At 39.3% G+C, this 22,884-nt stretch overlaps 2 protein-coding genes and 1 long non-coding RNA gene across 7 annotated transcripts; 1 reads left to right on the plus strand and 2 right to left on the minus strand.

The window, feature by feature from the left end:
• Positions 1-536: 536 nt before the first annotated feature.
• LOC127801329 (monooxygenase 1-like) lies at positions 537-22,817 on the minus strand. 4 transcript variants are annotated; one of them, XM_052336327.1, is made up of 7 exons: positions 22,649-22,816; positions 22,373-22,519; positions 20,629-20,679; positions 20,187-20,355; positions 19,686-19,920; positions 18,955-19,483; positions 537-596 (listed from the first exon to the last, which is right to left on the minus strand). In XM_052336327.1, the coding sequence occupies exons 1-7, from the start codon at positions 22,738-22,740 to the stop codon at positions 590-592; spliced, it is 1,230 nt and encodes a 409-aa protein (XP_052192287.1). In that variant the 5' UTR covers positions 22,741-22,816; the 3' UTR covers positions 537-589. The 4 variants fall into 4 exon arrangements, with proteins under 4 accessions (XP_052192287.1, XP_052192290.1, XP_052192289.1 ...); XM_052336330.1 differs by lacking the exons at positions 18,955-19,483; positions 19,686-19,920; positions 20,187-20,355; positions 20,629-20,679; positions 22,373-22,519 and adding exons at positions 1,324-1,558; positions 1,916-2,084; positions 2,366-2,416; positions 3,506-3,652 and having other exon boundaries at positions 590-1,125; positions 22,649-22,817; XM_052336329.1 differs by lacking the exons at positions 18,955-19,483; positions 19,686-19,920; positions 20,187-20,355; ... (1 more) ...; positions 22,373-22,519; positions 22,649-22,816 and adding exons at positions 1,324-1,558; positions 1,916-2,084; positions 2,366-2,416; positions 3,506-3,652; positions 3,795-3,937 and having other exon boundaries at positions 590-1,125.
• Positions 4,471-8,455, minus strand: LOC127801332 (protein SENSITIVITY TO RED LIGHT REDUCED 1-like). 2 transcript variants are annotated; one of them, XM_052336338.1, is made up of 2 exons: positions 8,280-8,455; positions 4,471-5,534 (listed from the first exon to the last, which is right to left on the minus strand). In XM_052336338.1, exon 2 carries the CDS (start codon positions 5,487-5,489, stop codon positions 4,734-4,736), a length of 756 nt encoding a protein of 251 aa, XP_052192298.1. In that variant the 5' UTR covers positions 5,490-5,534; positions 8,280-8,455; the 3' UTR covers positions 4,471-4,733. The 2 variants fall into 2 exon arrangements, with proteins under 2 accessions (XP_052192298.1, XP_052192297.1); XM_052336337.1 differs by having other exon boundaries at positions 7,363-8,455.
• On the plus strand, positions 11,845-14,616 carry LOC127801333 (uncharacterized). The gene is made up of 3 exons (XR_008023004.1): positions 11,845-11,896; positions 12,321-13,998; positions 14,300-14,616. It is a non-coding gene; the product is annotated as an uncharacterized LOC127801333 (long non-coding RNA).
• Positions 22,818-22,884: the final 67 nt, after the last annotated feature.

A 22,884-nucleotide genomic window follows, 5' to 3' on the forward strand; every position in this document is an offset into this window, starting at 1 on the left:
GATAGATAGACAGGCAGACAACGACAACGACAACGACGATGACGATGCTCTGAGACGTCGTTTTCAGTGCCGACTTTTCGATTTCAAATTGAAAAGCAGGAACGGATTAAAGCGCAGGCGGTGCTTTTCTTTCTTTTTCTTCCTTCCTTCCTTCCTTCCTTCTTCCCTTATTTTTATTATTTATTATTTTAAGTTACTTATTCCTGAGGGAAATATTCAAATGTTAAAATTAGAAAATTGTGGGTAATGGCAGCTATAGCTTATAAGCTATTTCTTGAGTTTTGACTAAAAATATTCATTCTGGCTTGTTGCTCACTTCCATCTCTGCCTTCTCTCATTCATTGCCTCCGAACCTTAACCCCACTGCAGCTGCTTGTAGCAAATTTGCTTGTCTGTCTAAGCTGGCCCACCGCCAGCTTAAAGAGTACAATTTATTTATAGACCTTCAATTTGACAGGAGAGGAGTCCAATTGAAACAACATTGTTAATTCTCCTCTTATACTTAAACCCCTAAACTGAACAACACAACGGACTACATATACCACTTAACCAACATCCATCAAACACACAAAGAAAGTCTCGAAATTCATCACAAGGTGCCGCAATCATATCTAACATGATTCATGGGGTCTCTGAAGAGAACAGCCATCAGAACGATGCAGACAACTTTCACCAGCAGCGATGGATCGGGCTGGAACAGCAAGCCAGTGAGATAGGTCTGTGTTGACAATCTCACCACCCTCATTCTCCTCTCTTTCACGTATTCATCCATGCCCTCTGCAACTTTCTTCATAACCTCCGGCCGTCCATATTTCGCCCCATCAACTCCGCCCAATTTTCCCGCCAAACACCTGCCCAAAACAACGGCGTCTTCCAAGCCTGCCGAGCCGCCCTGTCCCAGGAAGGGACCCATCACGTGCATGGCGTCCCCGGCGACCGTCACCGTTCCTTGCCGGAAGTTCGCCATTAGCAGGTCCCATGGAGCTCTGTATCTCAGCCGGGTAAGGGACAACGACTCCAGGTCACTGTCTTCTATCATTTGCTTCAATTCTGCTGGAAAATCATTAACAGCTGATTTCACGGCCAACTGTCGAATAATCTCTGGATCTTCTGAGGCCTTCACATCTGCTCAGAATACGCCCAAAAAGGACTCTCAGAGCAATTTATTTCTTAAAAAGCTATTACCGTTAATATAATTGTCGAAGTACAAAAAATAATTTCTATCTATTTTTATTTTATTCTATTTACAAACATATTTTCCTCCATTATACCAAATTCCATTCTGTCCCCGTCTCCCATATGCAGTGTGAAATAAAAGGCTACCTTTTGCAGATGATGATGATCTTTGAATAACGAACCAGTAGACTAACTTGTGGTGAATCGGAACTCTTCCGACGATGGTGTTGTTTCTCCTCATTCGAACTCCTTCGAAGGGGAAAGCATGGCCGTTGGGATAATTCGTCAACCCTCTCACTGCAGAAAGAGAGAATTCTCTTGCATGCTTCAGACCCAAGCAGTCGGCGATCACCGAGTTCGATCCGTCACATCCGATCACAATCTGGAAGAGGAGGATAGAGTATACATCTTTCTTAATTTCTTGTATATATAGTTAGTATTTGATCACATTTAAAGCAGGAAATGAATGTGATACGAACAAATTTGTCCCAAAAAGTGAATCGCTCACCCCATGCGCCTCCGTACCCGACCCGACAGAATGTGAGGGGGTTAATCATGCTGACTCAGCCGGGCACAGTGGCTAGAATACGAACAAACTTAGTTACAAGAATGATCGATCAGAGGTGGTTATCAGTCGATCACATTTTATAGTTATGCTTAGCTATAAAATTTTGGACAAAGAACCACTGATCCAACAACCAATCCAATTGAATTGATAGGAGTCCAGTACAGTGCATACCTTGGTAACAATAGATCTTCCGTCGAGAAGTTGGAGGATGGGATGTGAAGTACGGGGAGGAAGCTTAACAGAGACTACTTGGCACCCAAATTTTATGGTCCCGGGAGGCAATGAATCTGCTAGTGCATTGACTAGGTCACTCCTTTTCAAGCATCGAGTTTCCCCAATCCTGTCACACGATCATTCTCATGCGTATCATTCAACTCTACTCTCTCTGTCTCTCTCTCTCTCTCTCTCGGTTTTTAAGTAAAAGGGTATTACGAATTGATCAATATTAGCTAAGAAAAATGCAATCCGAGTATAATAAATCTAACCAAAGTAGCTCTTTGTCAGGCCGTGGCCTAAGTCACTTTTTTTTTTAATAGGTTCAACAAGACCAAGATGGAAATTTCTTATCTTATAATGAAAACTATAAGCTATAATCAATTAGATAAAAGTTTTTGAGCTTACCCAAGTGGTATTTTCTTCGTCAAGCCCTTGTCCAACGATACTTCCCGACCCCTACATACAACACACATTCGACTTATCAGCTAGCACCCACATGGAATTTTTACCATGATATATATTATTTATAACACAGATATAAAACATATATATACAACTGGCATGATACTAATTTTATTATTTATTTATAACACTAACACTCGCAACTACTGCTAGAACGTACGACAGAAGACATCCGATCGATTTCAATGCAAAGCACAGATGATAATATGAACTGTTTCCTTTGAATTGAAGAAGTTGTGTATTATCAGTAAACTTAGCATTAGATAATTAGTTTTTGAAAGCCATAATGAATTGAACTCGTAGCAAATAAATTATATTATATGGTGTTTTTGAATTAGATTATTCAATTATAATATGATATTAAAGGTTTAATTGATGTTGGATGCCGAAGGAGACCCATGTGGTTGGTAGATTAGTTTGTTTGATGAAAGTCTTAGAATTATATATTATTACTTTTTCTTCACCTCCTTCTGATCTTCTTGTTGATGGACCCGTGACAGTGGCACTAACTGCTCGTCCAACACCCTCTGGAAGTAGTTGTCGGAGTTGGTGGAGACCTATAAGCATCGTCAATTAATGAAGGGTAATGATGTTTGATTTCATTTTTATAATTTTAAATATAGTAAAATTAATATTGGAGCCTACGAAATAAGACTCAACCAAATTGGGGGTTGATAAAAATATATATATATATTATTTAAATATTTAAATTTAACATCATATTATTAAAACACATATACTCCAATCTTCTTCTCCGTTAATTCCAATGTGTAAACAGCAATAAATGGATAGGGATATAAAATGTAGGTAGGGTCATAATGAACAGAGCCTTGGCAAAACGGCAAAGTTGAAGAGCTGGGCTGCTGTCCACTCATTATATTATGCATTAATTTTATACAAAAAAATTATAATTCCATAATAAAAACATAAATATAGAAGAAAAATATCAATTAATGGCAATAGCCAAAAATCCTATAGTTCTTTCTTAATCATTAGTTCAATATATTAAGTTATATTTTTTGACAATAATAATAATAATTTATATAGTAGAGAGAGATTGAGAGAGGGAGGGTGGGGGGGTACCCTTGAAGGGGAAGAGCAGTGAGTCTGAGAGAAGAAGCAACGCCGAGGCTGTGAAGGGCACGCCAGCCATTAGCCAAGATGGCAATAGCTGCGCCGCTTGCCCTTACACTCTCTGATCTTTCCAACACCACACTTTTGATTCCCTTCCTGCACCACCCAAAGCCATGCAAGTGCAACTTCATCATAATCATTTCTTCTTCTTCTTCATCCTCATCATATATATATATATATATAGTTATATATTTAAGGAGGAAGAAGAGGAAGAGGAAGAGGTGGAGAAATTACATACCTGTGTAGAGCAAGGGCGGTGGCTAGGCCACAGATCCCACCTCCGACGATCACTATCCCATACTCTTCTTCATTTACTTTACTCATATCCATCTCTCTCTCTCCCTCTGTCTCTCTCTTTGAGATGTTATTAATAGAGTTGGGGTGCGTTATTCAACAATGGGAGAACATGTCTATCTGTACGGCCTTCCCTTATTAAAAGACAGATATTTTATTTTTTAGCCAATATCTGTGGACTAACTTTTGAGCAACTTTTCGCTTTTTGTTTTTTTCTGATTAACTTTTAAAACCAACTAAACTACTTTGTTTTATGATAAATAATACATCTATTTTATATGTTTCTCTAAAGTAATAGAAAATCTTTAGGTGTGGATATCAATTATTTAATATTATTCTATATCATCGTATATCTTTTATTATTCTTTAAGAGTCACATGGAGTACATCAAAAAGATCTTTTTAATGTACTCCATGTGACTCTTTGGGAAAGAGTCACATGGAGTACATTAAAAAGATCTCAACTATATAAATTAGGTAAGTATATAAAAATTTATGCATGGTACGTACTTGCAATAAAAAGATTTAAACCCCGATAAAAAGTTATTTTAAAAATATTGCCGGTAAATTTGGGTTGATAAACTTATCATCTAAGGTCTCACAATAGCACCAAGGGTCAATCTTAAACGTATACACACAGGGCATCTAGAACGCAAATCATGTAGGAGCACAAATATTTGCTTGTAATAATACTGATATTGATGGCTAAATGAAGACATCCAAAAGCAGTTTCTGGATGACAAAAATGAGCATATTTAATTTGCTATGAATGGAGAAATGCAATCAGGAAACAATTAAGATTCAACTATTTGAATCCTCGGAAGTCATTTCACGAACTGCTGCTCCCTCCATCTCACCATCATCGACCATGAAGAAGTGCCAATTCATGTCATGGAAACTGTGTTGATTCCAAACTCTTTTGTGAATCTTCCAACAGCCAATACATGCTTTCCCGAATCGACAAGAGTGGAGTTCTTAAAGACCGAGCCATATTCTTCGTATGCCTTGAAGCTGTTCCCAAACAGCAGGATTCGATGCAACAAACCCGTCTTCCAATTTGCCTGCACCAGATTGTCGTATAATTCTACCTCACAATGTGGCATAAAGAACAGTGTTGGCTTCAAAGCTCGTCGGCAACCGCGTTCGTTGATTGACAGAACAGAACAACCAAGCCGTTCCAGTGCCCGACATTCTGTAGCAGAAAGAATTGGATCAAACACTTCCACGTCCCCAATCCAACTGAAACTTTTTCTCATTAAAATGGCAACAGCTTGCTGAAATTGAGGCGGTTCATATGATTCGATGCTGCCAAGACCATAAATCACCACCTGCATCCTTGACTCGGAACCCAATACTGTAAGAATGCAATGCATGATTTCAGGAGCCTGTATTTGATCCATTAGAGTACAAAAGAATTTGGAGCTCTCAACTTTCTTCATACATACTTGAATCTTCCGCATCAATTTTAATTCCCTGTCAGGATTGGTTTCGTGTTCCGTTGGTACCCATGATTGTTCTTGTTCAGAGATCCTAGTTTTGAGCAAGTTCATTCTCTGTTTCCCTCGACGAGGCAAAACAATTGTCCAGTCTCCTTCTGTTCTTGGCTTTTCTCGTGTGTGTGTTTTTGCAGAAGCAGCCATGCCAATGAGCACAGATACCTATTCTTCTACTCAACGGTATGCTGCCTGTTAAATATTTAGTGCGGGTGCGAATGTCAGGAGTACATAAAAATTGTGGTCAGTGGAGTTTCTACCAATAAAGCTAAAAATGATTGATTAATGATTACTATGTTTAATGTGTAGGATCAGTAAATATATAGACATATGTAGGGAAGGAAAATGTGTAGGATCAATTTACACATGCGTGTGCACAGAGGCAAGATCATTTTGAGAGGTATAGCATGGATTGCAGGCGGGCCATTGAAATATTTTTAGATCCAAAATACTCAACCATAGAGAAATGGTACTCACGTAAAAATAATCATAGAGGCAAGATCTTTTTGAGAGGTTTCTTGATCAAATATGTAAGCACAACATGCAACGCTTCGATTTTCTCACACCATTGATTGCCTGTTATCTTTTTTTTTTTTTTTTTTTTGTTGGGATAAAAGATGAGATACATCATTAAAAAGGGAGAATGATCAAGTTACAGAATCAAAAAACAACCCAAAAACTAGTATCACTGCCAACTGCACATTGGCTTAACCCAACTGATAACTATCCTAACAATGTAGAACTAACTAGGAAAAGCAGGAAGCAAACAAACATAGCAGAACAGGGCACCACGCATTACAGGCTAACCCCAGACTTTCAAGATGCAACCAATACTGATTTCAAGTCAACCAAAACTGATTACAAGACAAAAATAGGCAACTTCAGCCTGAAATGACCACAACAGAGTTCTCACTGACTGTCACAAAAGATAACCCAACTGCAAAAGTGCATATTATCAAGGCTCTTAATGACATAACTTCACAGCAAGAGAATCCAAAACAATTCACAGTCCTTTCTAGCAACTTCAGAAAAAGAACAGCTGAAGATGAACACCAAGAAGCATCCTCAGCACAAGTGCAGCCACAGCGTGCAAAAGACTCCACCCCTACTACCAGACCACCTCATTGTCAAAATAGGATCTACAATCCCCAGTTTTTTAAGTTTTCCTTACTCATTTAGAGATTTGGAAAACACGGGTTTTCAAAAATTTCCCCCCAAATTATCTCCATCTCCTTCTCTAACACAAGTTACCAAAAGAAATTAAAACATCTCTATCTTTTTTGTACGTATGTTCTAATTTTCTAGATTAGAAATTAGTTTTCAGTATTTCTAACATGTGCATGTGTTTTCCAAATTTTCTATGGAAAATGAAGACTAGAAATTTTTCAGAAAATTGGAGATTAAAAACTAGAAATCATTTTCTACGACTAAGCATCCCTTACAAGTTCCCTCTCCCTCAAAATAAAGCTAACAGCCCCACACCTAGTAGAAAAGACAAGAATCAGCATCAATACGAGCATCACTCAACAGCCAGCTATATTCCATTCCACATACATCAAACATTAATCTTAGAGCATAGATGGAAACAAAATTTAGTATAGCTACAGCCTAGAATTCAAACCAACTCTCGTAATTTTAACAAATTCCCTAGAAGCCAAATCCTTCGGGGCATCAGTTCAGAAGAGAATCCAAACAACCAGCTCAATATTATATAAGGATTAAAAACCAAACACCTAAAAGCCTTTTAAGGGATCACGTAAGAACCAAGCATCAACTAGAGCCAAATTAACTTGCCAAAAGAGAAAACAGATCCTGTTGAGGAAACACACCAGAACCTCCAATATTCCCTTCCAGACTTTCAGCCAAAGGAACTTTGTAATCAGAGAAGGATTATCAAATTACAGCTAATATAATTGAAAATGATCAGCCGACTGAGATGTCTTAAAAAATAGATCAAACAAGTCCTCCAGATTTTCATGCAACAAACTTACCAAACAAGTTATAACCAATTATCCCATACCTTCCATCAACCTTTCAAGATCCTAATCCCACTGAAAGAAGCACACGGAATTAGGAACATGGCCAGACCCCAAGTCTGAAACAAATCCAAACCAGAAACCAAATGAAAACGTATAAACAAAGGAATGGAGTGAACCCAATCCTAAGCCAAACCTGAGATCCTCCTGTCTAGTCCAAACCCCTTTTGCAGAGAAACTCACACTTGTGCTGGGATTTTCTTTTTTAAATAAAAGGTCAAATAATATTTGAAAAAGAGCAAAAACCAGGACAGCCCACAGTAACAGATCATCAAAAAACAACCCCTCTCAGTCTATTCAACACAGAAGAACACTACAGTCATCACCAAAAAAAATATATATATCAGAAGATCAAGGCACCAGAGAATTCAAAACAGTGACCAAAACAACAACCTCACCCAGTTTATTAAACACAGATGTACACAACTGTCATCACAGCAAAAATATCATATTCATGGCTCCAAAGAAATCAAAATAGGATTAGTTCCACTCCAGAAAAACGGCAGTGATGTTAGAGACTAACAACCTCCAATTCCAACTCCTAGAGCACAGTAAGAACCAAAATCAGAGAGTGAAGCAACAGGCTGTAAAACACCAATTTTCAATAACTCATCTGTGAAATTTTATATAGGAAACCCATCGTTATTCACCACATTTAACTCCAGACTTACAGCAGCAACATACCCAAATGACACAACCCTATTTATCCACTCCCCTTTCCATTCAACAACCAGTTCTCTCATACAAACGTTACCATTGCATACTATTGTAACCTTTTGGAAGCCCTTTCAAGGAATGGGGATGACATTGCTGGGTGAACCAGGACTAGAATCGGAACCAAGAAATAGTAATAAAAATATATATCTAGAACAACAAAAAATTAATTTGAAAGTGTCACAACCCTGTTGTGACTGCTGCACCCCTCCTACTAATCCGATGGAATTGGTAGGGAAATTTAGACCTCCACTCGAGAGGGGAGCCGACAGTAAGAAGAACAGCAAGGAATTAGAGGGGAAGAGACGAACAGAGAGAGAGAGAGATAGAGAGGGAAAGAGAGAATGGTTAGATAGAGAATAGAATCTTCTTGATTTTCTTGCATGCCTCTTCCCAGCGTACGCGAGGCATATTTGTAAGGCCGTTAGAGGAGTATATTCTCCTGACATGTGGGCCTGCACCCATAACCGCATAACAACTCTGATCCTAGCATTATCTACTTGTCCTCTAGCGCCTAATGGTTACAGCAGAAATGATAACATGTAAATGAAGATTACAACGAACAAAACTTAAAGAAACTCTCAATGAACTGCCTCCGTGACAATGCTCCCCCCTTGAGCGCTTCCTTGTCCTCAAGGAAGATTAAGTAGGCTAACAGAGCGAGGGAACTTCTGGAGCAGATCTGGGAGGTATTCCCAAGTGTTGCTCCCTGCAGTATTGCCTTGCCATTTCACCAAAACCTGGATTAATGGAACTCCTCCACGCTGGATCACTCTTCTCACGAGTATGGCCTCGGGCTCCACAACTTGGTCAATTCCCTTAAGCAGGGAGGGTAGTGTTGGACTTACTGGTTGCCCCCCAATAGATTTCTTCAGTAATGAAACGTAGAACGCAGGGTGTATGTGAGTTTCAGCAAGCAATTATAGACGGTAAGCCACTCTTCTCACCTTGTTGGTTATGGGAAAAGGTCCGAAGTACCTGGGACTAAGCTTGGTAGCCCTCCCCTGTGTCAGTGCCCTCAAATGCAGGTGTCTCAGCCTTAGGTACACCTCTTCTCCCACCTCAAACTCACTTTCCGTCCTCTTCTTGTCCACATACTGTTTCATGTGGTGCTGAGCAGAGGCCAGTTCTTGTCTTATTTGCTGGGTTACTTCCCTCTTCTTCTGTAAATATTCTTCCACCAAGGCCATATCTGACCCCCCCCCCCCCCCCCCCCCCACTGCTGGTAGTACTGGTGGCTTGTACCCGAATAGAGCTTCAAAAAGGGTTACCTTAATGGATGAGTGTAAAGTAGTGTTGTACCACCACTGTGTCAAAGATGGTTACTATGCCATTCCTTGAGACGCATTAGGCATATACACCTTAGATATGTTTCAAGACATTGATTCACCCTCTCGATCTGACCATCTATTTGAGGGTAGTATGTTGTGGATAATTTTAGGTCAGTGCCCAATGATCTCATCAGCTCCTGTCACAGTAAACTAGTGAAGATGTTGTCTCTATCCGAGATTATGTTATGAGGAACACCATGCAACTTAACTACCCGATCTAAGAATACCCTTGCTATTTCTTGGGCAGTGTAGGGATGGGACAACCCTATAAAGTGGGCAAATTTGGTGAACCGGTCCACCACCACCAAAACACTGTCCTTGCCCTCTGATTTGGGTAACCCATCTACAAAATCCATCGATACACATACACTCGACCATGCTTGTTCTGGAATGGGTAGGGGCTGCAGCAACCTTGGGTAGGGTTTTAGCTCTGTTTTGCACCTCTTGCATACATCACATTTCCTCACAAACTCCTTGACCTCGGCCTTCATCCTCGGCCAATAGAATACTCCCTTAACCCTCACATATGTATTTTGCTCTCTCGAATGGCCCCCTAGGGGCGACTCATGCAAGGTTTGCATGATTTTTCTTTTGAGATCAGCCTAGTCCCCAATCCCGATTCGTCCTTGGAAGTTCAACATTCCCTCCTTGAAAGTATACCTTTCCATCTCTTCATTCCCCACCGTCAGTTTCTCCAGTAAGGAAATAATTCTATGGTCCCCAACATAACTGCCAATCACTTCTTCATACCATCGTGGAGTTACCACAGTGACTGCTGCAAGACTTCCCTCTTCATGGCACCTGGAAAGGGTGTCCGCAACAATGTTTTCCTTTCTTGAATTGTATAGTGTAGTCCAATCCCATGAACTTGGCCATATCCTTCCGTTGAAGCTGTGTTTGCAGCTTTTGCTGTAATAAAAACTTCAAACTTTCGTGGTCCGTCTTGATAATGAATTGTCCCCCTTCCAAATAATGCCTCCATCTATCCATAGCCATTAAGACTGCCAAAAATTCCTTTTCATAAATACTTAGCCTAGAGTGCCAAGGGCCTAACACTTGACTTAGGAAGGCAATAGGCCTTCCTTCCTGCACCAGCACAGCCCCAATACCAATGCCACTCACGTCTGTCTCTAAAATAAAGGGCTTGTCAAAATCCGATAGTTTCAATTCAGGCACCTTACTCATGGCCTCCTTAACATCCTCAAACGACTTCTCAACTTTGGGCCCTCAACTAAATCCCCCCTTCTTCAACAACTCAATTAAGGGGCAGCTGATCACTCCATAATTCTTAACAAAACGCCGATAATAACCTGTTGGCTCAAGGAATCTCCTTAAGGCCCTCACTATTATCAGTCTCAGCCATGATACCATTGCCTCAATCTTTCGAGGGTCAGCGCTCACCTTTTCTGTATGGATTATGTGCCCCAAATACTCTACCTACCATTGGCCAAACTCACATTTGGATTTCTTAATGAATAATTGGTGAGATCGGAGGATGTCAAGGGTGGTTTGTAGGTGCAGTAGACGCTGGTCAAATGTGAGTTATAGATGAGAATATCGTCGAAGAATACTAAGATGAATTTCTATAGATGGGGTTCAAAAATACAATTCATAAGTGATTGAAATGTAGCTGGGGCATTAGTAAGCTCAAATGGCATTAAGTTGGACTTTTCAATTTAGCCTACTAAGTTGGACTTTTCAATCATTTTCCATTTCCTTTCTTCATTTTCTTTGTTCCAACTTTTTTCACAAAATATATTGATAACATTTATAATTTATCCACATAATTTACTTACATAAATCTTGCCAATAAAAATATTTCTCAACATTTAATATAATAAGGACAAAATTTCTGATGCCCATAAATAAAATATTAATAAACTTCTAGAGCTACAAACGGGTCGTTACATTTTATATTTATTTGGTACCTAAATATACTCATTATTCTTATATTTTAATTTAGGAAGCAAAATGAGGCATTAAATAAAAAAAATGAAGGTAATTACGCTATTCTGGACAGTTTCAACACTGCTTCATAACACGGGCATAACTCTCTCGTCCGAGCTCTAATTGAGATGATTCAAGATGTTATGGAATGATAAGAAAAATATCTACAACTTTAATGTTTTAAATTTTGAGAGATTCTATCTTCATCAAGGGTGAAATCGGGATTAAAATTACTGCAATTGCACAATTAAAAAAGAAATTCATGAATAATGGGCCATGTGAATGCTTTAAATAAGGCAAGAAGAAGTGGACCAGGAGCTTAAATTAAATAATAAAAGGCTGGCAGCGGAATTTGAAGGCCCAAGAAGGCGTGCACTTGAAGTCCAATTGCGTGGGGCCCATGGGATGAATTGGAGGGCTAGGTCATGGTATATTATATTATATATATTAATGATAGAAGGAATTAAGGGAGAGGAGCTCACGAGGCAGAGAAGGCGCACGAAGGCAAAGGGGCAGCAACAGATTGGTTTTCTCCTCACTTCTTTTCATTATTCTCTTTTGAGTTTTTAATGATCAGTCTGCATGGCTAATTTTTTATATTTAATTTAAGAAAATAGAAATCCTAAAATCAGGAAATTTGTGAGATTTAATTTATTTTTATCATTCTTGAATATCGGATATTCTTCTATATTTATTTTTAAGATTGTTTCATTTAATTAATAAGATGTTTATTAGTTTATTATTTGTTATAATTCACTGTTAAGTTATATATTAAATTCGTAATTGTTTAATATCTCTAATTTAGAAAGTAATTAAAATTTAATAATCTATTATGTTAAAAAATATTAAATTTTTAAAAAAATACTCTACTAAATTAAATAAAATCGCTTGTGCTCGTATTATTTAGTTCCATCGATCTAACTTTTATTGATGGATCCGCTGCGCTGCAGGGAATAATCGTAGAGGTAGGGTTTCCCAGAGATTTGCGTTGACGCCGCGCGCATGGTCAGGGATCGATTGAAGAACACTGACGAGGATTTGGGATTGTTCTCCTCGGATAATTGGAATCTCTCGCCATAACCACTAGCCATCCTTCGAGAATCCAGGGGAAATAAGCGGAAGAACGAAAATCGACACGACTTCTGGCGTTCAATTTGGGGATTAGGCTAGGGTTCCGCTGAAACAAATCCAGGCGACGCGAATTTCCGATTCCCCGAATCAAGGATCGAGAAGATCGAGGCGATCTCCTGCGTCAAAATCGGCAGACGTCGGCGGCGATGAAGGGCGGAAGAAAATCGGTAGGGGGCGGTGGAAATTGGAATCTGGACGGCAGGTAGGGGAGCTGCTTTCGGTGTTAATTGTGCTTTCGGAGGCGTGGATTCAAAGTCAAGGCTTTACGTAGAGAGAGAGAGAGAGAAATGGTTGGGGCTCTTGAAAAAGCTTCTCCCTTGAACCCATTTCTTCATCAGGTTTCAGATCACAGATGGATAGATAGATAGATAGACAGGCAGACAACGACGACGACGATGCTCTGAGACGTCGTTTTCAGTGCCGACTTTTCCATTTCAAATTGAAAAGAAGGAACGGATTAGCGCAGGCGGTGCTTCTCTTTCTTTTTCTTCCTTCCCTTCCCTTATTTTTATTATTTATTTATTTATTTATTATTTTAAGTTACTTATTCCTGAGGGAAATATTCAAATGTTAAAATTAGAAAATTATGGGTAATGGCAGCTATAGCTTATAAGCTATTTCTTGAGTTTTGACTAAAAATATTCATTCTGGCTTGTTGCTCACTTCCATCTCTGCCTTCTCTCATTCATTGCCTCCGAACCTTAACCCCACTGCAGCTGCTTGTAGCAAGGAAATTTGCTTGTCTGTCTAAGCTGGCCCACCGCCAGCTTAAAGAATACAATTTATTTATTTATAGACCTTCAATTTGACGGGAGTGGAGTCCAATTGAAACAACATTGTTAATTCTCCTCTTAATACTTAAACCCATAAACTGAACAACACAACAGACTACATACCACTTAACCAACATCCATCAAACGGGTAAAATTAATAAACACTCATTGAATTTTAAAGTTGTAATTATTTGCTCACTCAACTTTAAATTGTAACCACTTACTCACTGAATTTTACTCATTGTTAATCATCCATTATTTGTTATAACCCTGTCAAATATTACACTAACAGAATCTAACGTGGCTAATGGAATCCAAAATTATCCAATCAAATATTCATTTTTAGCCAAGCCAGCTCCCCGTCAGCTCCAAGTCATTTGCCAACTCATTTAAGTGAGATTAATTAACTGGAAGCTTTGAGACTGAATTGAAATTGAAGCTTCCAGTAAGTGACCAAATTGAATTAAAATTAAGGGTTTCTGTTGGTCACCAGATACGCAATCACAGCACAAAATCAAGGGCTTCTTCCACTGTTCTTCCTCGCCGCACGATTGCTCGGTGCTCGTGGCTGCTCTTCTCCTTCGCTGCAAGATTGCTGGGTGCTCGTGGGTTCTCCCTTGCCGCGGGATTGCTCTGTGCTCGTGGCCGCCGTTCTCCCTTACCGCGCGGTTGCTGGGTTGGAAGTGCTTCTTGCTTATTTTGGAAGTGATTTCACAGTTAACTTGTGGGTTGTCTACTATAAACATTTTACTTATCTATTATTTTAATCAACTTTATATATATATATATATAAATATTATGCACCTTTTATTTTGCTTCTCGTCCTACTCCATAGCCAAGCAACTTATTCAAACTGAATTGCATATAAATTGGTGCTAGTGTTGAAATTCTGAACATGTCATTATTTAATTGCAATTATGCCCTCATTTGAGTCAACATGTTGATATTGAAAATGCTTTGTTGGCTTTACCATATTTCCCATAATGGCATTGGCTCATTTGTGTTTTCCCGTGGTTATTTGACAGAAAAGCAAAGGGGTTCTCAGAGAACCAGTGATGGTAAATTCATTTTCAAGTCTTCATCAGTCATGGTTTCTGTTGTCAAAAAACCATCTTCAGCCTCCAAGAGTAATGAGCCAGCAAAGCTGGACATCAAACAATAGGAAGATAGAAAAGCAAATAATTCAAGCACTATTTTGGAGTCTCTAACACCATCTTCATCCTCCAAATCTAGTACGCCGACGAAATTAGCTGACAAGTCAAAGGAAGAGAGTTGAACTACTCCAAGCACTGGACTGCTGTCTCTATGCCAAAATTATGAAAATGATGAAGATGATTAGCAATTTGATGTCAATTTGTGATAATATAATTGAATGTATGTTAGAACTACGGTTGATGTTTTAATTGTATGATGCCACCAACTTATCTTGTACAGACATTTATTAGTATTTGATTGGTATTATATTTAGCACAAAAACGTGGTACCATAGTAAACATTATCAACCCGCAGTTGTCCATTCTCCCCTGATCACAATTGTCAACTAATCGCAGACACACACAGCAGTGAGCCATTCCTTTCAGGAATACAGTTGCGGGGAAGTCTATGCGCCACAAAAAAAGTATTCAATAATGAGATTAAGATCCAAAAACTAATTACAAAAATCGTATTTCGTCTATGTCAAAAATCAACAATTTTTAATCCATCATCGCCTCAAACAAAACACCTACCCATCCAAATAAATGTGACTCTATGACCATCTTAAGAAAACAAAAACTCGATCCTAAACGGTGGTCACCAAGTTCACTCATTACATCTATGCTAATTTGATATAATACATCATTGTGGGTGTAACAATAGCAAAAAAAAAATAAATAAATAAATTATCAAGCTAAGATGTGGATGCTGGTTTCCTGCCCCTAGGAGCAACAAAGGGCAATGAGCTTCTTGCAATTCTTCTGTTCCTTGCTGCCATAGCCTTCTTCTTTGCTTGCTCCTCATGCTCCATTTGTTGTAGGTCATCTATCATAGTGTCTACGGAAAAACTTTGACCTTGATCTTCAACGATGTTTGCTGAATAAAGTGCATGTGGGATGGGTCCATCATTGTTCATGTGAGATGCATTTGATGGCCCTATACCTAGAGTTGGCATGAATTGAAATTGGGATGCCTCCATCAAAGGGTCAAGAGCTACTCTAGTTGAAGGCATTGTAGTAGATCTTCTAGGTTGAAGTTTACTCTGCATAATTGAAAAATATAATAGTTAAAGATGCTAGTAAATGAAAATACAATGAATTAGAGTTAAAGAAAATACAACAATTACTCTATTATTTATTAAGTTAAATATGCTAGGCAACAAATCAGAGGCAATACCCTAGATTGTGGTGGCTGGTCTACACTTTGACTATATGCATCAACAGGTTGATTCCCTGGCTGCCCAAACCAATCCTGTGCATTAAAAGTTCAAAAGTTAGTGTATATAATTAATTGTTTTATATCATATTCAGCATGTGTAGTAAACCAACCTCGCAGGGTGTATCTGCTTTGTTGTGGTACCGCTTGTTATGACCGGATAAACCACATAAACTACAAGTCATAACAATTGACCCTGTCCTCTTGATCTTACTAGTTCCACTTTTCAGCTTAACAACAACCTCTTCAGCTTGCAGCCTCCTCTTCTTCTGCCTTCTACCTCTTTTGGTCACTTGCCATTCGGGTGGGTTGAGAGGTGCTTTATCCACAAGAGGCCACAACTTCTTGCCATTAAGTGGCATAACGAGGTTCTCATAGCAAGTTAGGTAAGTGCTCACCTTGTAGCAATCATTTACGTAGTGCACAGGAAGGTCCATTTTCTCTATGATTGCCACACAAGCATGGCCACATGGAATGCCGGTGAGATCCCACCTCCTACAAGTGCAAGTGCGAGCAGGGAGATCAACCACAAACTCACCATCCTTACTTCTTACATACCACTGTGCTCCCCCGGACCAATCCACCTCGCTACCATCTGCAACTTCAAGGTTCTTCACTAATTTTTCATGAATTTTAGGGCATAAAGGGCCTATGACTCTCCTCATCTTATCCCTTCTTGTTTGAATCCTCTTCATTGTGCTAATGTGCATGTCTATTAGCATTGTCACAATTGACTTCTCCCTATCTTCCAAAAGTAGCTTATTGAAGCACTCACATAGGTTGTTTAACAATATATCACTCTTTACCTTCGTTAGAAAATGTGACTTGCTCCATTCGTTTGCTGGCCTATCCAATAACCACTCATATGCAGGTTTGGATTCCTTCTGCATCTTTTGCATCCAAAAGTTGTAGTCTGCAACTGTAGTTGATTTTGCAGCCTTCCAAAGGATATCTTTCAAAGCCAATCCCTTAAAGTCCTTTCTAAAGAAATTAGTGTACATGTGGCGCACACAAAATCTATGTTCTGTATTCGGATACATTTCCTCAATCACATTCTGCAATCCTTTTTGGCGGTCACTCATAAAGGTCCATTCGTTGCAGTTAACAATCTTTAAGTCCCCACCTAGATGTCTCATAAACCATCTCCAGGTGGAAGTATTCTCCCTTTGAACAATAGCAAATGCAATTGGATAGATGCAATCATTGGCATCTAAGGCAACTGCAACCAACATCTGACCCCCAAATGTACCCTTCAAAAAACATCCATCCAATCCTATTAGTTGCCTACACCCTGCAACAAATCCTTTCTTGCAAGCATCCAGGCATACATAAATTCCTTGGAATTTGGATTCATGCACTGCAATCCTACAGGTGGAACCTGGGTTTGTTCTCAACAACTCCTCTGCAAAGCTCCATAGTAACCCAAATTGGTGCCCATCCGTCCCCTCAATCAAAATCCTAGCCCATCTTCTAGCCCTCTAAGCAGTTTGTCTCACAATATTTATTTTCAAGTCATCCCTAACTCTTTTCATAATTAACTTAATCTTCCATTCTGGATCCAACCTAAAGGTTTCCAAATATCTCTCAGCTATATACTTAGCTGTGCAATGCCTATTTGTGCCATTTCTAATACAGGTGTGGATAGGATTATAAGTCTTATTTGTATGCAATTCAACTTCTTATTCTCCGATGCCCAAATCCTCCACTTACATCCACTTTTGCATATGACCTGTGCTCTCTTATCATCATTCGTTTTTAACCTCAAATTGCACCTCGTGGCTACCCCATGGTGTTTTACAGCTTTCCTAAACTGTGTGACATCCTTAAATGTCTTCCCTACCTCAAATTGAGGATCCCATATCTCTTTCTCTTCGTTAAATATAGGGAGTCTAATGTTGTTCTCCTCACTTGATGAGTAGTCGGTGTTCAACTCCTCGAACAACGGATCATATGAATGATCAGAGTCGTTATCCTCTCCAATTACGTCTGTGTGTTCCTCTTCAACAATAGGGTCGCAGTTCAGACCAATCGATACTCGCTCTGGAGCATTACTGTCATACTGAAAATCACCATCGTTCACATCATCTTCGGAGTCAGAAAGCTCTATTCCAGCATCGTCCAACTCATCCTCAAGCTCTGCAATTAGATTTCATTTCTATAGTTATGGTTCTGGGAAAGCTTTCACATGTAGCACAAAAAATTTAACACAGATAAATCCAAAAGATGAATGATTTATTTGGAATGTAGAATCTTTTAGTTAAAAATAAAAAAAATACCTTCATGTGGTCCACCATCTTGGGTCTCCAATAAAGCGTCCTCAATAATGCTTGTGTGGTCCATTCTCCTTACTTGTGGGTCACCTTTGTCCTGGAAAACAAAAGCACTAGTTGTAAATACACAAAGCAAGAAGCACTGGTTGTGGGTCATCTTGCGAGAGAGCATTTTCAATATCATCATGTTGACTCAAATTAGGGCATAATTGCAATTAAATAATGACATGTTCAAAATTTCAACACTAGCACCAATTTATATGCAATTCAGTTTGAATAAGTTGCTTGGCTATGAAGTAGGACGAGAAGTAGAATAAAAGGTGCATAATATTATATATATATATAAAGTTGATTAAAATAATAGACAAGTAAAATGTTTATAGTAGACAACCCACAAGTTAACTGTGAAATCACTTCCAAAAGAAGCAAGAAGCACTTCCAACCCAGCAATCGCGCAGCAAAGGAGAACGGCGGCCACGAGCACGGAGCAATCGCGCAGCGAGGGAGAACTCACGAGCACCAAGCAATCACACGACGAGGACCCACGAGCACCCAACAATCTTGCAGCGAAGAAGAAGAGCGGCCACGAGCACCGAGCAATCGTGCGGCGAGGAAGAACAGTGACAGAAGCCCTTGATTTTGTGCTGTGCGTGCGTATCTGGTGACCAGCAGAAACCCTTAATTTTAATTCAATTTGGTCATTTACTGGAAGCTTTAATTTCAATTTCGTCTCTAAGTTTCCAGTTAATTAATCTTACTTAAATGAGTTGGCAAATGACTTGGCGCTGACGGGGAGCTGACTCGGCTAAAAATGAATATTTAATTGGATAATTTTGGATTTCGTTAGCCACGTCAGATTCTGTTAGTGTAATATTAGACAGAGTTATAACGAATGATAAATGGTTAACAATGAGTAAAATTTAGTGAGTAAGTGGTTACAATTTAAAGTTGAGTGAGCAAATAATTAATCACACAAACAAAGTCTCGAAATTAATCACAAGGGGCCGCAATCATATCTAGCATGATTCATGGGGTCTCTGAAGAGAACAGCCATCAGAACGATGCAGACAACTTTCACCAGCAGCGATGGATCGGGCTGGAACAGCAAGCCAATGAGATAGGTCTGTGTTGACAATCTCACCACCCTCATTCTCCTCTCTTTCACGTATTCATCCATGCCCTCTGCAACTTTCTTCATAACCTCCGGCCGTCCATATTTCGTCCCATCAACTCCGCCCAATTTTCCCGCCAAACACCTGCCCAAAACAACGGCGTCTTCCAAGCCTGCCGAGCCGCCCTGTCCCAGGAAGGGACCCATCACGTGCATGGCGTCCCCGGCGACCGTCACCGTTCCTTGCCGGAAGTTCGCCATTAGCAGGTCCCATGGAGCTCTGTATCTCAGCCGGGTAAGGGACAACGACTCCAGGTCACTGTCTTCTATCATTTGCTTAAATTCTGCTGGAAAATCATTAACAGCTGATTTCGCGGCCAACTGTCGAATAATCTCTGGATCTTCTGAGGCCTTCACATCTGCTCAGAATACACCCAAAAAGGACTCTCAGAGCAATTTATTTCTTAAAAAGCTATTACCGTTAATATAATTGTCGAAGTACAAAAAATAATTTCTAACTATTTTTATTTTATTCTATTTACAAATTAACGTCTTTTCCTCCATTCTACCAAATTCCATTCTGTCCCCGTCTCCCATATGCAGTGTGAAATAAAAGGCTACCTTTTGCACATGATGGTGATCTTTGAGAAACGAACCAGTAGACTAACTTGTGGTGAATCGGAACTCTTCCGACGATGGTGTTGTTTCTCCTCATTCGAACTGCTTCGAAGGGGAAAGCATGGCCGTTGGGATAATTCGTCAACCCTCTCACTGCAGAAAGAGAGAATTCTCTTGCATGCTTCAGACCCAAGTAGTCGGCGATCACCGAGTTCGATCCGTCACATCCGATCACAATCTGCAAGAGGAGGATAGAGTATGCATCTTTCTTAATTTCTTGTATAGTTAGTATTTGATCACATTTTAAAGCAGGAAATGAATGTGATATATATATATATATGAAAAAACTTAGTTACAAGAATGATCGATCAGATTCAGGGGTGGTTAATTATCAGTCGATCACATTTTATAGTTATGCTTAGCTATATATAAAATATTGGACCAAGAACCACTGATCCAACAACCAATCCAATTGAATTGATAGGAGTACAGTACAGTGCATACCTTGGCAACAATAGATCTTCCGTCGAGAAGTTGGAGGATGGGATGGGAAGCACGGGGAGGAAGCTTAACAGAGACTACTTGGCACCCAAATTTTATGGTCCCGGGAGGCAGTGAATCTGCTAGTGCATTGACTAGGTCACTCCTTTTCAAGCATCGAGCTTCCCCAATCCTGTCACACGATCATTCTCATGCGTATCATTCTACTCTACTCTCTCTCTCTCTCTCGGTTTTTAAGTAAAAGGGTATTACGAATCGATCAATATTAGCTAAGAAAAATGCAATCCGAGTATAATAAATCTAACCAAAGTAGCTCTTTGTCACGCCGTGGCCTAAGTCACTTCTATTTTTAATAGGTTCAACAAGACCAAGATGGAAGGAAATTTTTTAACTTAAAATGAAAACCATAAGCTATAATCAATTAGATAAAAGTTTTTGAGCTTACCCAAGTGGTATTTTCTTCGTCAAGCCCTTGTCCAACGATACTTCCCGACCCCTACATACAACACACATTCGATTTATCAGCTAGCACCCACATGGAATTTTTACCATGATATATATTATTTATAACACAGATATAAAACATATATATACAACTGGCATGATACTAATTTTATTATTTATTTATAACACTAACACTCGCAACTACTGCTAGAACGTACGACAGAAGCCATCCGATCGATTTTGATGCAAAGCACGGATGATAATATGAACTGTTTCCTTTGAATTGAAGAAGTTGTGTATTATCAGTAAACTTAGCATTAGATAATTAGTTTTTGAAAGCCATAATGAATTGAACTCGTAGCAAATAAATTATATTATATGGTGTTTTTGAATTAGATTATTCAATTATAATATGATATTAAAGGATCAATTGATGTTGGATGCCGAAGGAGACCCATGTGGTTGGTAGATTAGTTTATTTGATGAAAGTCTTAGAATTATATATTATTACTTTTTCTTCACCCCCTTCTGATCTTCTTGTCGATGGACCTGTGACAGTGGCACTAACTGCTCGTCCACAACCCTCTGGAAGTAGTTGTCGGAGTTGCTGGAGACCTATAAGCATCGTCAATTAACGAAGGGTAATGATGTTTGATTTTATTTTTATAATTTTAAATATAGTAAAATTAATATTGGAGCCTACGAAATAAGACTCAAACCAAATTGGGGGTTGATAAAATTATATATATAGATTATTTAAATATTTAAATTTAACATCATATTATTTAAACACATGAACTCCAATCTTCTTCTCCGTTAATTCCAATCCACTGGGTCTATGACTTAACAAGAAGGGAGCATAAAGTGCCTTCCGTGATAATCAAGATCGAGGATCGAGTCTCGTAAGCGACAGTGTGGAGTACTTCTCTCCAAAGTGAGGAGAATTCCTTGTGTGCGGTGAGCCTGAATCTAGCCATTGCATACGATTAGATCACCATAATTAACCCTCCATGTCTTATCAGACTAGGTGTGAGAACACCCAGCATGAACGATTTCATCAGTTGGACCAACAATGTGTAAACAGCAATAAATGGATAGGGAAACAAAGTGTACGTAGGGTCATAATGAACAGAGACTTGGCAAAACGGCAAAAATTGAAGAGCTGGGCTGCTGTCCACTCATTATATTATGCATTAATTTTATAAAAAAAATTATAATTTCATAATAAAAACATAAATATAGAAGAAAAATATCAATTAATGGCAATAGCCAATAATCGTATACTTCTTTCTTGGGATCCGCTCCTTTTAGGGCTCTGATCCCTAGATTTCATGATTTTAGAAAATTTGAATATACCCTGTAGTTCTTTCTTGGTTCAAAAGGTAAAATCACTCGGTCTGAGCGCTCCTCACATCCGACTCAACAGAACGTGAGAGAAGGTTAATCATGGTAACCCAGCCGGACGCAGTGGCTAGACCCGAGCTCACCACGCACAAAGAGCCCCCTCTTACTTTGGAGAAAGGTACCTCACAGTGGCACTTACGAGACTCGATCATTGATCTTGGTCTAAAATTTACCACAGAAAACACTTTGTGCCCTCTTCTTGACCAACTGGGCTGTCCACGTGGGCAGCCCTATAGTTCTTTCTTAATCATTAGTTCAATGAATTAAGTTATATTTTCTGACAATAATAATAATAATTGATATAGGAGAGAGAGATTGAGAGAGGGAGGGTGGGCGCGTACCCTTTAAGGGGAAGAGCAGTGAGTCTGAGAGAAGAAGCAACGCCGAGGCTGTGAAGGGCACGCCAGCCATTAGCCAAGATGCCAATAGCTGCGCCGCTTGCCCTTACACTCTCTGATCTTTCCAACACCACGCTTCTGATTCCCTTCCTGCACCACCCAAAGCCATGCAAGTGCAACTTCACCATAATATTTCTTCTTCTTCTTCATCTTCATCATATATATATATAGTTATATATTTAAGGAGGAAGAAGAGGAAGAGGTGGAGAAATTACGTACCTGTGTAGAGCAAGGGCGGTGGCTAGGCCACAGATCCCACCTCCGACGATCACTATCCCATATTCTTCTTCCTTTTCTTCACTCATATCCATCTCTCTCTCTCTCTCTCTCTCTCTGAGATGTTATTAATAGAGTTGGGTGCGTTATTCAACAATGGAGAACATGTCTATCTGTAGGGCCATCTATTATTAATAGACAGATATTTTCATTTTTAGCCAATATCTGTGGACTAACTT

This window comes from Diospyros lotus, chromosome 5 (genome assembly GCF_014633365.1).
Source record: "Diospyros lotus cultivar Yz01 chromosome 5, ASM1463336v1, whole genome shotgun sequence".
NCBI classification, from domain to species: domain Eukaryota; kingdom Viridiplantae; phylum Streptophyta; class Magnoliopsida; order Ericales; family Ebenaceae; genus Diospyros; species Diospyros lotus.